The sequence below is a fragment of the Oncorhynchus gorbuscha genome, linkage group LG01, assembly GCF_021184085.1.
Source record: "Oncorhynchus gorbuscha isolate QuinsamMale2020 ecotype Even-year linkage group LG01, OgorEven_v1.0, whole genome shotgun sequence".
In the NCBI taxonomy this organism is placed as follows: Eukaryota; Metazoa; Chordata; class Actinopteri; order Salmoniformes; family Salmonidae; genus Oncorhynchus; species Oncorhynchus gorbuscha.
The window spans coordinates 85,237,347-85,254,626 of NC_060173.1; the positions used below are offsets into that span (position 1 = coordinate 85,237,347).

The 17,280-nt window shown below is 43.8% G+C and overlaps 1 protein-coding gene across 5 annotated transcripts in view; it reads right to left on the minus strand.

The window, feature by feature from the left end:
* Nucleotides 1-17,280, minus strand: part of LOC124044104 (DDB1- and CUL4-associated factor 6-like) — an 80,283-nt gene that overhangs the window by 50,400 nt on the left and 12,603 nt on the right. For all 5 annotated transcript variants that reach the window (XM_046363594.1, XM_046363569.1, XM_046363560.1 and 2 more), the window contains exon 2: nt 3,708-3,769. In XM_046363594.1, coding sequence (XP_046219550.1) covers nt 3,708-3,769 — 62 coding nt within the window. The remainder of the gene's footprint in view (nt 1-3,707; nt 3,770-17,280) is intronic.

Consider the following 17,280-nt stretch of genomic DNA (forward strand, 5'->3'; position numbering starts at 1 on the left):
GTGACTGGCAGGCTCACAGTGTGACAGTGTGTGTGACTGGCCATAAGGCTGCCTCGGGTTTCAAAAAGATATCAGCAGACTGGTCAGAGCTCAACACTCACAGCCACGCTATTAAATACTACACTGCTGTTAACTGGTATCAACCTAGAAAAGCACAACATTTGATGTTACAGAAAAATTTTGTACAAATGTAGGTTGAGATTGTGCAATAAATAGGCTATTCACTGAAAACTTATTTTCAAATCTAGAGAACTAGTTATTTAAAAAAAATACATACAGTTGAAGTCAGAAGTTTACATACACCACAGCCAAATACATTTAAACTCAGTTTTTCACAATTCCTGACATTTCATCATAGTAAAAATTCCCTCTCTTGGGTCAGTTAGGATCACCACTTTTTTTTAAGTATGTGAAATGTCAGAATAATAGGAGATACTTATTTATTTCAGCTTTTATTTCTTTCATCGCATTCCCAGTGGGTCAGAAGTGTACATATACTAATTGAGTGTTTGGTAGCATTGCCTTTAAATTGTTTAACTTGGGTCAAACGTTTCAGGTTGCCTTCCACAAGCTTCCCACAATAAGTTGGGTGAATTTTGGCCCATTCCTCCTGACAGAGCTGGTGTAACTGAGTCTGGTTTGTAGGCCTCCTTGCTTGTACACGCTTTCTCAGTTCTGCCCACAACTGTTCTATAGGATTGAGGTCAGGGCTCTGTGATGGCCACTCCAATACCTTGACTTTGTTGTCCTTAAGCCATTTTGACACAACTTTGGAAGTATGCTTGGGGTCATTGTCCATTTGGAAGACCCATTTGCGACCAAGCTTTTATGTCTTGAGATGTTGCTTCAATATATCCACAAAATTTCCCCTCATGATGCCATCTATTTTGTGAAGTGCACCAGTCCCTCCTGCAGCAAAGCGCCCCAACAACATGATGCTGCCACCCCTGTGCTTCACGGTTGGGATGGTGTTCTTCAGCTTGCAAGCATCCCCCTTTTTCCTCCAAACATAACGATGGTCATTTTGACAGAACAGTTCTATTTTTGTTTCATCAGACCAGAGGACTTTTCTCCAAAAAGTAAGATCTTTGTCCCCATGTACAGTTGCAAACCGTAGTCTGGCTTTTTTATGGCGGCTTTGGAGCAGTGGCTTCTTCCTTGCTGAGAGCCTTTCAGGTAATGTCAATACAGGACTTGTTTTACTGTGGATATTTATACTTTTGTATCCGTTTCCTCCAGCATCTTCACAAGGTCCTTTGCTGTTGTTCTGCGATTGATTTCCACTTTTCGCACCAAAGTACATTCATCTCTAGGAGACAGAACGCGTCTCCTTCCTGAGCGGTATGATGGCTGCATGGTCCTACGGTGTTTATACTTGTGTACTATTGTTTGTACAGATGAACGTGGTACCTTCAGGCATTTGGAAATTGCTCCCAAGGATGAACCAGACTTGTGGAGGTCTACAATTGTTTTTCTGAGGTCTTGGCTGATTTCTTTTGATTTTCCCATGATGTCAAGCAAAGAGGCACTAAGTTTGAAGGTAGGCCTTGGAATACATCCACAGGTACACCTCCAGTTGACTCAAATGATGTCAATTAGCCTATCAGAAGCTTCTAAAGCCATGACATAATTTTCTGGAATTTTCCAAGCTGTTTAAAGGCAGGCACAGTCAACCTAGTGTATGTAAACGTCTGACCCACTGGAATTGTGATAGTGAATTATAAGTGAAATAATTTGTCTGTAAACAATTGTTGTAAAAATGACTTGTGTCATGCAAAGTAGATGTCCTAACCGACTTGCCAAAACTATAGTTCGTTAACAATAAATGTGTGGAGTGGTTGAAATACGAGTTTTAATGACTCCAAACTAAGTGTTTGTAAACTTCCAACTTCAACTGTATATATATTCCTAATGTAAAGTAGTTTAAGAAAGTATTCATACCCCTTGACTTATGTGTTGTGGTACAGCCTGAATTCAAAATGGATTAAATAATTTTTTTCACACCCATCTACACACACATACCCCATAACGACAATTGTTTTTGCACATTTATTGAAAATGAAATACAGAAATATTTAATTTATATAAATATTCACACCGCTAAGTCAATACATATTACAATCCCCTTTGACAGTCATTACAGCTGTGAGTCTTTCTGGGTAAGTCTCTAAGAGCTTTGCACACCTGGATTGTACAGTAGGTCTGTCCGTCACTCCCTGTATGTATGTCCTCCATCAGTCCCTGTATGTCCGTCTGTCTGTCTGTCAGTCCCCGCCTGTCTGTTTGTTTGTCCGTCGGTCCCCCTCCGACTGTCAGTCCCCGTATGTCTGTCAGTCAGTCCCCGTCTGTCCGCCCGTCAGTCCCCGTATGTCTGTCCGTCAGTCCCCGTCCGTCCGTCAGTCCCCCTATGTCCGTACGTCCGTCCACGTCCGTCAGTCCCCGTCCATCCCCGTTTGTCCCAGTCTATCCGTCCGTCCATCAGTCCCCATCCGTCTGCCTGTCCGTCAGTCCACGTCTGTCTCTCTCTCTGTCTGTCAGTCCACGTCTGTCTCTCTCTCTGTCTGTCAGTCCACGTCTGTCTGTCTCTCTGTCCGTCTGTCAGTCCACGTCTGTCTCTCTCTCTGTCTGTCAGTCCACGTCTGTCTGTCTCTCTGTCCGTCCGTCAGTCCACGTCTGTCCGTCTGTCCGTCAGTCCCCGTCTATCCGTCCGTCTGCCCGTCCGTCCATCCCCCTGTCAGTCCCCGTCCGTCCGTCAGTCAGTCCCCGTCCGCTTGTCAGTCAGTCCCTGTCCATCAGTCCCCGCCCGTCAGTCAGTCCGTCAGTCCCCGTCCGTCTCTCTGTCTGTCCATCAGTCCACGTCTGTCTGTCTCTCTGTCTGTCCATCAGTCCACGTGTCTGTCCGTCAGTCCAGGTCTGTCTGTCTGTCCGTCCGTCCATCCATCAGTCCCAGTCTGTCTGTCTGTCCGTCCGTCAGTCCCCGTCTGTCTGTCCGTCAGTCAGTCCCCGTCTGTCTGTCCGTCAGTCAGTCCCCGTCTGTCTGTCTGTCTGTCCGTCAGTCCCCGTCTGTCTGTCTGTCTGTCAGTCCCCGTCTGTCTGTCCGTCCATCCATCAGTCCCCGTCTGTCTGTCCGTCCGTCAGTCCCCGTCTGTCTGTCCGTCAGTCAGTCCCCGTCTGTCTGTCTGTCTGTCCGTCAGTCCCCGTCTGTCTGTCTGTCTGTCCGTCAGTCCCCGTCTGTCTGTCCGTCAGTCCCCGTCTGTCTGTCCGTCAGTCCCCGTCTGTCTGTCCATCAGTCCCCGTCTGTCTGTCCGTCAGTCCCCGTCTGTCTGTCTGTCCGTCAGTCCCCGTCTGTCTGTCCCTGTCTGTCTGTCCGTCAGTCCCCGTCTGTCTGTCCGTCAGTCCCAGTCTGTCTGTCCGTCAGTCCCCGTCTGTCTGTCCGTCCCCGTCTGTCTGTCCGTCAGTCCCCGTCTGTCTGTCCGTCAGTCCCCGTCTGTCTGTCCATCACTCAGTCGGTCAGACTCAAGGTTTCACACACAGACAGACAGACAGACAGACAGACAGACAGACAGACAGACAGACAGACAGACAGACAGACAGACAGACAGACAGCGGGGGAGGGTGAATGGTGAAGTGCTCTAAAGATGAAAGGAGGGACAGATGTGCACAGTGTACACCACAGACACAAACAAGGGTGGATAATGTGTACTTACACAGCCATCGTGGACATTGAGTGTCGCTTCGAGTTTCAGCCGCTGGACAAATTCTCTTCTGCCTGTGCAAAAACAGAAGAAAGATATTCTTATCAAGTCACAATTGTTTAGCCATGACTTGTTACTTTCATTTATTTTTGCATTAATTCAGTCAGCATAAAAAAATAACTGATGAATTCAAGTCATCGACTAGGGTAGATGGCCATCATCGACTAGGGTCGATGGCCATCATCGACTAGGGTCGATGGCCATCATCGACTAGGGTAGATGGCCATCATCGACCAGGGTCGATGGCCATCATCGACTAGGGTAGATGGCCATCATCGACTAGGGTAGATGGCCATCATCGACTAGGGTAGATGGCCATCATCGACCAGGGTAGATGGCCATCATCGACCAGGGTAGATGGCCATCATCGACCAGGGTAGATGGCCATCATCGACTAGGGTCGATGGCCATCATCGACTAGGGTCGATGGCCATCATCGACTAGGGTCGATGGCCATCATCGACCAGGGTAGATGGCCATCATCGACCAGGGTCGATGGCCATCATCGACCAGGGTAGATGGCCATCATCGACCAGGGTCGATGGCCATCATCGACTAGGGTCAATGGCCATCATCGACTAGGGTCGATGACAAAGCAATGGCCATACCCTATATCAGAAGTGTTGGAACCCATTTGTAAGGCTCCGTTTTCTTTTGCCATGGTTTGTTTTCATGCCTCAGCTCTCACTATTTACAGAGGGAGCAGGAAGATGAATAACGTGTCACATTGATTGCAATGATTCTGTCTTTCTGTGGCTTATAATGTATTATTCATCTTGAGGAAGCCTCCCTCGCATCTGCTGTCACCATCACAGGGAGAGAGGAAGAACCAAATGAGCAGGCTGCCTATCCTGTTGTGAAATAGACTTATGCCATGAAGAAAGGTTCAGGTTTGGCAGTATTTTATGAATGAACTTGCTTCTAAACTTACATTGTATTAAGGCTGCCTTCGAATAGTGAGAGAAAAAAAAAACATTGGGCGAGAATTCATGCCATCAGGTAAAGCGATGACAGACTAGAATCTAAAAACCATTCCTTGTATACTGCAATCGTAGTAGGCATGGAAAGGATGGTCTTAGTTCCATAATCCACTATGACAGACTCTACTGTGCATTGACAGTTCACAGCCAATGTCAAAGGCAATCAAGTAGAAATACAGCAGACAGTCAATAACACTATGGCCTGCCTTTGTGACCTTGCATGCCTCGTGCCAGTCCTGAAATGCTCATATAAAACGAACTAACACTGACGCTTCGTATATTGTGTCGCCTAGCCAGATGAAATTTGAAGGTCCCATTCAATAACAGAGGCAAAGGTAAATAAATAGGTAATGTGATAAATAAGTGGGGCAGATTTTGTTCTACAGCTTGGTTCTAGTTCATTGCTGCTGCGTTGCTGTTCAAATCAAACAGTAACAACAGTGTTGCCTCCATATCCCCTCCTTTTGTCTTTCAACCTTCAGATATTTAAAGTCAAATGCCCAAAAAGACAATGAGACCCAGATAAACATGTCCCGACCCCTTTTCAATTTGCTGATGGGCATTGATGTCATGGGAAAGTAACGTGATAATAGATTTAGCTGAAACCATGGAGGCTACTTTGATCTTGCTAAATCTCATGGGTGAGGAAGACCGTGCAAAATATAGCCTTAAAATGTGCTATGATTAGCCTAGGCCTAACTATCCCTTGAAGTATATTTCTAGCTTTTTGTTGGGATTTAGACCCCACAAATGCTATGCTAGCCCCCCTTGGCGGCCGCCCTTTGACAGTGCCAAATTTTTCCTCCAACTGGTATGATTACCTGTCCATTGACAATGACAGCTCTAGCAACACAGCCAGCCTGGTCAAGCTAAATGCAGCGCTAGGCAAATCCATACGCCACCTGCCCCACCCCTGGGCCTGCTAATCTTCACTCAAACGCCACTCAGTAAAATCACAGGTTAGCTTGGTCCCAGATAGAAAATACACATTTAGCATACAGTTTGCTCCAGACAGCATAGCCACATATAGCATCATGCTATACAAGCTATCGTGACACCAGTGTCACCAAACCCTAGAGGGGTGAATTGACCATGTCCCAAGTTGTCTGATTCTGTTTGAAGAAGCCATAGAAAAAAAAGACACCCCTTTAATTTCAGCGTTTCTCATTCTTGAGGTAGAAAAACACTAAAACCACTGGTATGGATGGAGATGTGTGTCAACATTTGCAATCCATCCGTGACTGAAACTGTCTGGGACTCTGATTGAAGATGGTTGATATCCTGAATGGCCTGGTTAACACAGTGTCTGGCAAGTCCATAAAGTTTGAGAGCAGAGGTGTCTTTGACTCAATATCACATAGGATACCATGATCATAGCTATCTTGCTAAAACACTGTGCATGGTGGTTGATACTGTAGATTTGCAAGCATGTTGTAATTGTTATTCATCTTTGGGAAACAGAGAATGCGAGACATGCAGAAGATCACATCTCTCAAAGCCACTTCCTCACCACTGATTCACTGAAGTCATACACACACACGCACGCACACACACACACACACACACACACACACACACACACACACACACACACACACACACACACACACACACACACACACACACACACACACACACACACACACACACACACACACACACACACACACACACACACACACACACACACACACACACACACACACACACACACACACACACACACACACACGCCTAATGATATAGCCTAATTAGCCTACTCCAATAAATAACATACAAATAGGCTACTACACCAGAAAGCATGATTTGGCTACAGAGGACCATTAGCCTATTTTTAAAAACGCAGCTGTGGATTGCTTTAAATTGCATCGTCTACAGTTGGAAGGGCCCGCAGTTTGGGCAGCGCAAGCAGCAAATGCTAAGCAGATGATTGTTGAGTTGAGACTGTCAGTGAAAAGTAGAGGCCCAGCCAGGCATACCGCAATATTTTAAAATACAATCGCGGGAAAACAGTTTGGAAAGCAAATAGTTATTGCTGTAAAGAGAAGACAAGATTCTAAAATGTCTTTAAGTTATCAAAATTCTCGACTGAACTGAGCGAACAGTATTCCCTAGGCCTGCCTATTTGGCACCAGCGGAGAGCATCGGCCATATCCCTGATGAGTGCTCATATTCACTCTTTATCATTGTTGGGTCAGTGCCACTTGAAAATGTGTTTTTGGCCAATCATTTCCTCCTCCAGGTTACAAGGAAATCATATTGTATGAGTCTTCCCTTCTCTCAGGCCTTTTTATATTGCTCCCGAGTGGCCTAAGACACTGCATCTCAATACAAGATGTGTCACTACAGTCCCTGGTTCGAATCCAGGCTGTATCACATCCGGCCGTGATTGGGAGTCCCATAGGGCGGCGCACAATTGGCCCAACATCATCCGGGGTAGGTCGTCATTGTAAATAAGAATGTGTTCTTACTTGCCTAGAGAAATAAAGGTTACATATGGCTCAGACAATGTTGTTTTTATCGACCTGTTTGTCAGTGTCAGCAGAGTAGTTTATACTGTCATTTGTGTCAAAAAAAGAAATACAAATGTTTCACCTAATGTCTCCAGTCATAAAGTGTAGAATTTCATGAAATGTATTTATAAAAAGGCAACATTTTTTCCCCTGCAAAAAAATGAGAAACTAATTTGATATAGCCAACCATGAATTGAACAGTCTTTGTTTGCATACAATGATTGAGTTATATTATTAGCCTAAATTATTACTATCCAATCCACTCATCACATGAGGAAAAGCAGCCTACATAAGTCTGCAAATGTGATGATGCATGGAATGCTTTATTATAGGCCTAAAGTTGCATTTTTATCGTAACATACTAAATCAGCTTAAGCTTTGTCTCAATAGGCAATATCAACAAATCTGTGAGCATTAGTAATTGAAGGGAGGCAGTGCATTCCTTACAGGGACAACTCCCTGATTCATCAACATGTTAGTCAACCGCAAAGGTTTAGCCAACATGACCCAACCTGAGAAATGACGTGGTACCTGGTTTTATAGCAATCAAACACAAAGGATCAAATGAACACTGTGTTTCATAATCCTGTTGATAAGTGAATAACACATAACAGTACGATTCTATGGAGCTTGATCATTATTTTTCACCAGCAAGTGAAACATCCACACAATGAAACTTAAAAAGGCACGGACGGAGTGGTAGGACATTGTTGAAATCCATGTTAGCAGAGGGCAACACAACAGATAGGAATCAAATATAAGCACAGCAAATCAAAAACATTGAATATGATTTTCTATTGAGAAAATAGCCTAGGCATATAAAAACATAAGTGTTTTCATCAGAGCGTCATCGATTTTTTGTGAATGGTGCTCAAGGAAAAGCACGGTTCAGTTTCAGGTCAGGGTCCTGACATGAGTACACATATCCAGTACCCACACTACCAGAGAAAAACACCAGTGTTGTCCTGGTCCACCCACTTGGGCTGCCAGTCAGTGTATGCCAGTGTTTTTGAACACTTACTGTACTCTGATTTTAAAGCTTTGTTTGTGAGCTTTTTTTAATGAATCCTCCAATCTGTGCTCATGACGTGTCCCAATTAAAACTGTCCCCCATGAAAAGTAACTGAAATTAATGGAGAGCTGTGTTTGGGCGGAAGGAAGCGATGATGATGTTTGGGCTGTCGTTCTGTGAAGCCCAGCAGGGTGTCAAGGATTATGATCAATTATTCAACTCCCGGCCCCATCTCCCACGCATGCACGCACACACACACATCAGTATCACTCACAATTATTTGTAAGGGGGCCACTTTAGGTTGAGACAATCATTCAGAGGGCCACACAGATCTTTATATTTGTTGTACTTTTGCTTCCAATATTATCAATTATCAATTGAGAGCAAATTCAGAGAGCACATACAAATAAATGATTTGATGTACAGCACATCACAAATATATACATGTGATGTAGCCTATTTGATGTGTGTAAGACCCATATTAAGGGTTACTCCAGTAGTTGGATAAGCAAAAATGTCCATTCTGCTCCTTGACTGAATTCATTCTAAACGTATAGTCTGTTGTTGCAATGCTTGTGAGGCAATCCAGGTGTCCATTGGTCAGTCTGTTTCTCTGTTTCTGTTTCACAATGTTCATTATTGAGTCTCTTCTCCTTCCCTCACATGTTTGGAGCGCCGTCAGTGCACAAAGAGGCCAGATTTGACCAGTCAATATTACTATCAGCAAAAAATGTAACAAGGGCTTTCAGAATATCCTCTCCTCGTGTTTGATCCTGAAGGTGCAGTAAACATAAAAGTTCCTTTCTGAATGACTCGTTTTGAGGGAAGCGGACGGACCCAAACACATAATTGGGCAATGTCACTAACATCAGTGCTTTCGTCAAGTGCAATACTAAAACACGGCGCCACGGATGAGTCAGTAATCAGTTGCTTACCGATGTCCTCGCCAATGTTTTTTCTCTGACCCTTATTTAACCAGGTAGGCCAGTTGAGAACAAGTTATCATTTACAACTGCGACCTGGCCAAGATAAAGAAAAGCATTGCGACAAAAACAACAACACAGGGTTACACATAAACAAACGTACAGTCAATAACGCAATAGAAAAAATATATCTATGTACAGTGTGTGCAAATGTAGTAAGATTAGGGAGGTAAGGCAATAAATAGGCCATAGTGGCAAAATAATTACAATGTAGCAATAACACTGGAGTGATAGATGTGCAGATGATGATGTGCAAGTAGAGATACTAGGGTGCAAAAAGAGCAAAAATAAATAACAATTTGAGGAATGAGGTAGTTGAGTGGGCAATTTACAGATGGGCTGTGTGCAGGTTCAGTGATCGGTAAGCTGCTCTGACAGCTTATGCTTAAAGTTAGAGAGGGAGATATAAGACTCCAGCTTCAGTGATTTTTGCAATTCGCTCCAATCATTGGCAGCAGAGAACTGGAAGGAAAGGCAGCCAATGAGGAGTTGGCTTTGGGGATGACCAGTGGAATATACCTGCTGGAGCGCGTGCTACTGGTGTGTGTTGCTATGGTGACCAGTGAGCTAAAATAAGGCAGGGCTTTACCTAGCAAAGACTTATAGATGACCTGGAGCCAGTGGTTTTGGCGATAAATATGAAGCGAGGGCCAGCCAATGAGAGCATACAGGTCGCAGTGGTGGGTGGTATACGGGGCTTTGGTGACAAAACAGATGGCACCGTGATAGACTACATATAATTTGCTTTGTAGAATGTTGGAGGCAATTTTGTAAATGACATCGCCAAAGTCAAGGATCGGTAGGATAGTCAGTTTCACGAGGGTATGTTTAGCAGCATGAGTGAAGAAGGCTTTGTTGCGAAATAGGAAGCCGATTCTAGATTTAATTTTGGATTGGAGATGCTTAATGTGAGTCTGGAAAGAGAGTTTACAGTCTAACCAGACACCTAGGTACAGTTGAAGTCGGAAGTTTACATACACTTAGGTTGGAGTCATTAAAACTTGGTTCTCAACAACTCCACAAATCTCTTGCTAAAAAACTATGGTTTTGGCAAGTTGGTTAGGAGATCTACTTTGTGCATGACACAAGTAATTTTTCCAACAATTGTTTACAGACAGATTATTTCACTTATAATTGACAGTATCGGGGCCTCCCGGGGGCGCAGTGGTTAAGGGCGCTGTACTGCAGCGGCAGCTGTGCCATCAGAGTCCCTGGGTTCGCACCCAGGCTCTGTCGTAACCGGCCGCGACCGGGAGGTCCGTGGGGCGACGCACAATTGGCCTAGCGTCGCCCAGGTTAGGGAGTGCTTGGTCGGTAGGGGTGTCCTTGTCTCATCACGCACCAGCGACTCCTGTGGCGGGCTGGGCGCAGTGTGCGCTAGCCAAGGTGGCCAGGTGCACGGTGTTTCCTCAGGCGCATTGGTTCGGCTGGCTTCCGGGTTGGATGCGCACTGTGTTAAGAAGCAGTACGGCTGGTTGGGTTGTGTATCGGAGGACGCATGACTTTCAACCTTAGTCTCTCCCGAGCCCGTACGGGAGTTGTAGCGATGAGACAAGATAGTAGCTACTACAACAATTGGATACCACAAAATTGGGGAGAAAAAGGGGTAAAAATTCAAAAAAAATAATAATATATAATAATTGACTGTATCACAATTCCAGTGGGTCAGACGTTTACATACACCATGGTGAATGTGCCTTTAAACAGCTTGGAAAATTCCTGAAAATGATTTCATGGCTTTAGAAGCTTCTGATAGGCTAATTGACGTCAATTGGAGGTGTACCTGTGGATGTATTTCAAGGCCTACCTTCAAACTCAGTGCCTCTTTGCTTGTCATCATGGGAAAATCAAAAGAAATCAGCCAAGACCTCAGAAAAACAATTGTAGACCTCCACAAGTCTGGTTCATCCTTGGGAACAATTTCAAACGCCTGAAGGTACCACATTCATCTGTACAAACAATAGTATGCAAGTATAAACACCATGGGACCACACAGCCGTCATACCGCTCAGGAAGAATACGAGATCTGTCTCTTAGAGATTAACATACTTTGGTGCGAAAAGTCCAAATCATTCCCAGAACAACAGCAAAGGACCTTGTGAAGATGCTGGAGGAAACATGTACAAAGGTATCTATATCCACAGTAAAACAAATCCAATATTGACATAACCTGAAAGGCAGCTCAGCAAGGAAGAAGCCACCTCTCCAAAACCATTTGCAACTGCGCATGGGGACAAAAATCGTACTTTTTGGAGAAATGTCTCCTGGTCTGATGAAACAAAAATAGAACTGTTTGGCCATAATGACCATCGTTATGTTTCGAGGAAAAAGGGGGAGGCTTGCAAGCCGAAGAACACCATCCCAACCATGAAACATAGGGGAGGCAGCATCATGGTGTGGGGGTGCACTTCACAAAATAGATGGCATCATGAGGATAGAAAATGATGTTCATATATTGAAGCAACATCTCAAGACATCAGTCAGGAAGTTAAATCTTGGTAGCATATGGGTCTTCCAAATGGATAATGACCCCAAGCATACTTCCAAAGTTGTGGCAAAATGGCTTAAGGACAACAAAGTCAAGGTATTGAAGGTTGTGGAAGGCTACCCGAAACGTTCGACCCAAGTTAAACAATTCAAAGGCAATGCTACCAAATACTAATGTGATGAAAGAAATAAAATATTAAATAAATCACTCTCTACTATTATTCTGACATTTCACATTCTTAAAATAAAGTGGTGATCCTAACTGACCTAAGACAGGGAATTTTTACGAGGATTAAATGTCAGGAATTGTGAAAAACAGAGTTTAAATGTATTTGGCTAAGGTGTATGTAAACTTCCGACTTCAACTGTATCTGTAGTTGTCCGCATATTCTAAGTCAGAACCGTCCAGAGTAGTGATGCTAGTTGGGCGGGCAGCGATCGGTTGTCCAAAGAAGGGCCAGAAGTATACAGAATGGTGTCATCTGCGTAGAAATGGATCAGAGAATCACCAGCAGCAAGAGTGACATCATTGATGTATACAGAGAAAAGAGTTGGCCCGAGAATTGAACCCTGTGGCACCCACGTAGAGACTGCCAGAGGTCCGGAAAACAGGCCCTCCGATTTGACACACTGAACTGTCTGAGAAGTAGTTGGTGAACCAGGTGGGGCAGTCATTTGAGAAACCAAGGCTGTTGAGTCTGCCAATAAGAATGCAGTGATTGACAGAGTCGAAAGCCTTGGCCAGGTTGATGAAGAAGGCTGCACAGTACTGTCTTTTATCGATGGCAGTTATGATATTGTTTAGGACCTTGTGCGTGGCTGAGGTGCACCCACGACCAGCTCGGAAACCAGATTGCATAGAGATAGAGGAGAAGGTACTGTGGGATTTGAAATGGTCGGTGATGTGTTTATTTTGAAGACTTTAGAAAGGCAGGGCAGGATGGATATAGGTCTATAACAGTTTGGGTCTAGAGTGTCTCCCCCTCTGAAGGTCGAGACCGAAGAGGGGGATGACTGCTGCAGCTTTACAATATTTAGGGATCTCAGATGATAGGAAAGAGAGGTTGAACAGGCTAGTAATAGGGGTTGCAACAATTGCGGTGGAGAATTTTAGAAAGAGTTGGTCCAGAATGTCTAGCCCAGCTGATTTGTAGGGGTCCAGATTTTGCAGCTCTTTCAGGACATCAGGGGTAGCCAGGTGGTAAGCAAAGCCAGCCGTAGAAAAATGCTTTTTGAAATTCTCGATTATCGTGGATTTATTGGTGGTGACAGTGTTTCCGAGCCTCAGTGCAGTGGGCAGCTGGGAGGAGGTGCTCTTATTCTCCATGTTCTTTACAGTGTCCCAAAACTTTGGGGAATTTGTGTTACAGGATGCAAATTTCTGTTTGAAAAAGCTAGCCTTTGCTTTCCTAACTGACTGTGTATATTGTTTCCTAACTTCCTGAAAAGTTGCATATCGCGGGGGCTATTCGATGCTAATGAAATCCACCACAGGATGTTTTGTGCTGGTTAAGGGCAGTCAAGTCTGGAGTGAACCAGGGGCTATATCTGTTCTTAGTTCTAATTTTTTTGAATGGGGCATGCTCATTTATGATGGTGAGGAAAGCACTTTTAAAGAATAACCAGGCATCGTCTACTGACGTGATGAGGTCAAAATCCTTCCAGGATACCTGGGTCAGGTCAATTAGAAAGGCCTGCTCGCTGAAGAGTTTTAGGGAGCGTTTGACAGTGATGAGTAGTGGTCATTTGACCGCGGACCCATTACGGACGCAGGCAATGAGGCAGTGATCGTTGAGATCCTGGTTGAAGACAGTAAAAGTGTATTTAGAGGGAAGGTTGGTCAGGGTGATATCTATGACGGTGGCCATGTTTACGGATTTGGGGTTGTACCTGGTAGGTTCCTTGATAATTTGTGTGAGATTGAGGGCCTCTTGCTAAGATTGTAGGATGGCCGGGGTGTTTAGCATATCCCAGTTTAGGTCACCTAACAGTATGAACTCTAAAGATAAGTGAGGGCAATCAATTCGCATATGGAGTCCAGGGCACAACTGGGGGCTGAGGGGGGTCTATAGCAAGCGGCAACATTTAGAGACTTTCTGGAAAGGTGGATTTTTAGAAGTAGAAGCTCGAACTGTTTGGGTACAGACCTGACAGAACTCTGCAGGCTATCTCTGCAGTAGATTGTGACCCCGCCCCCTTTGGCAGTTCTATCTTGGCGGAAAATGTTGTAGTTGGGGATGGAAATTTCAGAATTTTTGGTGGCCTTCCTAAGCCAGGATTCAGACACGGCTCGGACATCAGGGTTGGCGGAGTGTGCTTAAGCAGTCAGTAAACAAACATAGATGTCTTCTATGAGTCTTGTTATTGTCGAGTCTGAGTGTTGCAGTTCCTTAATTTGCTTTAAAATAGCTTCCTTGTTTGTTACATCAGCATACAATATTTCAGCTGAGGCCAAAAAACATTACTTCACAATCTCTGTATCTTTGAAGGCCTTCTTGCTTCTCGCGAGTATCCAAGCAATCTCAAATGTTGCCTCTGTCATTTTCCCTGCAACAGTGCTAGATCATTTGAGCTGTCCTTTGAGTTGCGCTATTTTGTTGTTGAGGTTGCATTGTGGCAGATATGTTTTGTCAACATGGGCATGGTGTGACTGGATTTCACTCTAAATTTGCTTGCTTAAAACAATTGACTGCCTTCTGGCAAACAAGACAAAGTGAGCTAATCCCATTATCTCTTCATGAATCAACCCTATCCTTCTCTTAGCCACCGGAGCCACGTTAGCTAGCTGCATTTCTCCGCCGCCATCTTCCTGATTGTTTGTTCACAGCTTTCAAGTTGTTTCCAGCTCTTACCCTTCATATTCATTGTCAATAGATTTACATGTCTTTTCTACAATAAATCGATCCATGTCTACCAGACTGCAAAATGAGCTAGTATCAAACTGAAATGTGTCGGTCTCTGTAGCTGAGCAGTTGCGTTCTATTTTGGCCAACATTCTATTTCGGCCTGTCTGTTCAACTGCGGCGCTATACTGCTGTCCAGGGAACAATAGATATATTCAATGAAGTGATTCAGGCCTGCATTAAACACATTGAATTTAAATTGTATCATTGTTATGTATTATGAATGGGAAATAGGAAAATCACAGCGAGCCGCAAATTAACAGCTCGCGGCAATGAGTACCACTGCTCTACATGCAGAGAACTGGATGTGTAGGAGGTAAAGTTATGTGTATGGGCAACGGTAACGGTAACAAAATGACGCCGAGACTCAGATTTCTGGCAGCATAATGCTGTGGTGATGTTATTCAGCGGCAGGGACTGGGAGACTAGTCAGGATCGAGGCAAAGAGTAACGGAGCAAAGTACAGAGAGATACTTGATGAAAACCTGCTCCAGAGCACTGCAGACCTCCAGAGCGCTGTGAACCTGGAAGGTTCACCTTCCAACAGGACATTGACCCTAAGCACACAGCCAAGACAACGCAGGAGTGGCTTTGGGACAAGTCTCAATGTCCTGAGTGGCCCAGCCAGAGCCCGGACTTGAACCCCATCGAACATCTCTGGAGAGACCTGAAAATAGCTGTGCAGTGACACTCCCCATCCAACCTGACAAAGCTTGAGAGGATCTGCAGAGAAGAATAGGAGAAACTCCCCAAATACAGGTGTGCCAAGCTAGAAGCATCATACCCAAGAAGATGCAATGCTGTCATCTCTGCCAGAGGTGCTTCAACAAAGTACTGAGTAAAGGGTCTGAATACTCATGTAAATGTGTGATATTTCAACTGTTTTTGCTTTGTCATTATGGGGTATTGTGATGAGTGAAACAAAACAATTTAATCAATTTTAGAATAAGGCTGTAATGTAACAAAATGTTGAAAAAGTCAAGGGGTCTGAATACTTTCCGAATACACTGTAAAATAGATTAAATTGAGATTGTGACAGTGATCTGCACACTTGTCCGACGTATGTATATTTTATGCCTGCTACGTAAGAGAGACAAGAATTCATGATGAGAGGAGAACAGTTGCTTCGCGAGGTAACTACCTGAAAATACATTATCTAAGTGATTGATATTTGGTATTCAGCAGTCATAAAAGTCATACGCCTTATTTACTTTGAAGAAGTACTAAAATAGTGATTTTTTTTTCAAACAGTATAGCCAGCAGCTCTTTAGAGATGAGATGACTTCGAATGAAATAAAGTCATCACATAAAACAAATGTAATAAACACAACTGAAATATTTGATTAAAGTAATGAGAATAAGCAGTAAATGGGCAGTCACTGCCATCATGGAACTTGTATTATTTGTTTCATCCTGTGTTGTTACAGCGTTCAACCCACATAATGCATTTAAAATGAAATAAATAAATAAATAAAGATACTTTTTTTTAAAATTATCGAACGGAAACTAAACCGACCTCAGAAAGCACTAATCGCTCAGCACTACTTACACGGAACCCAAACCAGCTGCGTGCGTGCGCCATCATGCATAAATGTTTTTTGTCCCCCTACACCAAATGTGATCACGACACGCAGGTTAAAATATCAAAACAAACTCTGAAACAATGACATTAATTTGGGGACAGGTCGAAAAGCATTAAACATGTATGGCAATTTAGCTAGTTAGCTTGCACTTGCTAGCTAATTTGTCCTATTTAGCTAGTTTGCTGTTGCTAGCTAATTTGTCCTGGGATATAAATATTGAGTTTTATTTTACCTGAAATGCACAAGGTCCTCTACTCCGACAATTAATCCACATATAAAACGGCCAACCGAATCGTTTCTAGTCATCTCTCCTCCTTCCAGGCTTTTTCATCTTTGAACTTATATGCATCTACACTTTCATAGTATTACCACAACAACCGGCAAAACAGTTCATCTTTCAATCACCCACGTGGGTATAACCAATGAGGAGATGGCACGTGGGTACCTGCTTCTATAAACCAATGAGGAGATGGGAGAGGCAGGACTTGCAGCGCGATCTGCGTCAGAAATAGAAAGGAGTTCTATTTTAGCCTTTGGCATCGCAGACACTCGTTGGCGCACGAGAGCAGTGTGGGTGCAATAATTGAATAACATGGATTTCTACATTTATTTTGCGACGCTCGCGCACGCGACATGTCCGGTCTGGTCAGCATGTTACTGTAGTTCCATAACCAAAATAGATTTTTTCAAACTGAAGGTGTTAGCACTTCACTTTTTCTATATTTTCTTTTGTTACAAAGTGGGATTAAAATGGAAGGAATAAAAAATGTTGGTCAATGATCTACACAATTTACTCTAATGACAAAGTGGAAGAAAAATTCTAACACTTATGAAAAATAAGACCAATATATTTTGTTTAGATAAGTATTCACCCCCCTGAGACAATACATGCAACTCACTGCATTCCTGAAGACAAACAATCTATACAAAAGGCTTCAGACTGGTTTTAGACCCCATCATAGCACCGAGACTACATTAGGAAAGGTGGTAAATGACCTTTTAATGGCGTCATACCAAGGCTCTTCATCTGTCCTCGTACTCCTAGACCTTAGTGCTGCTTTTAA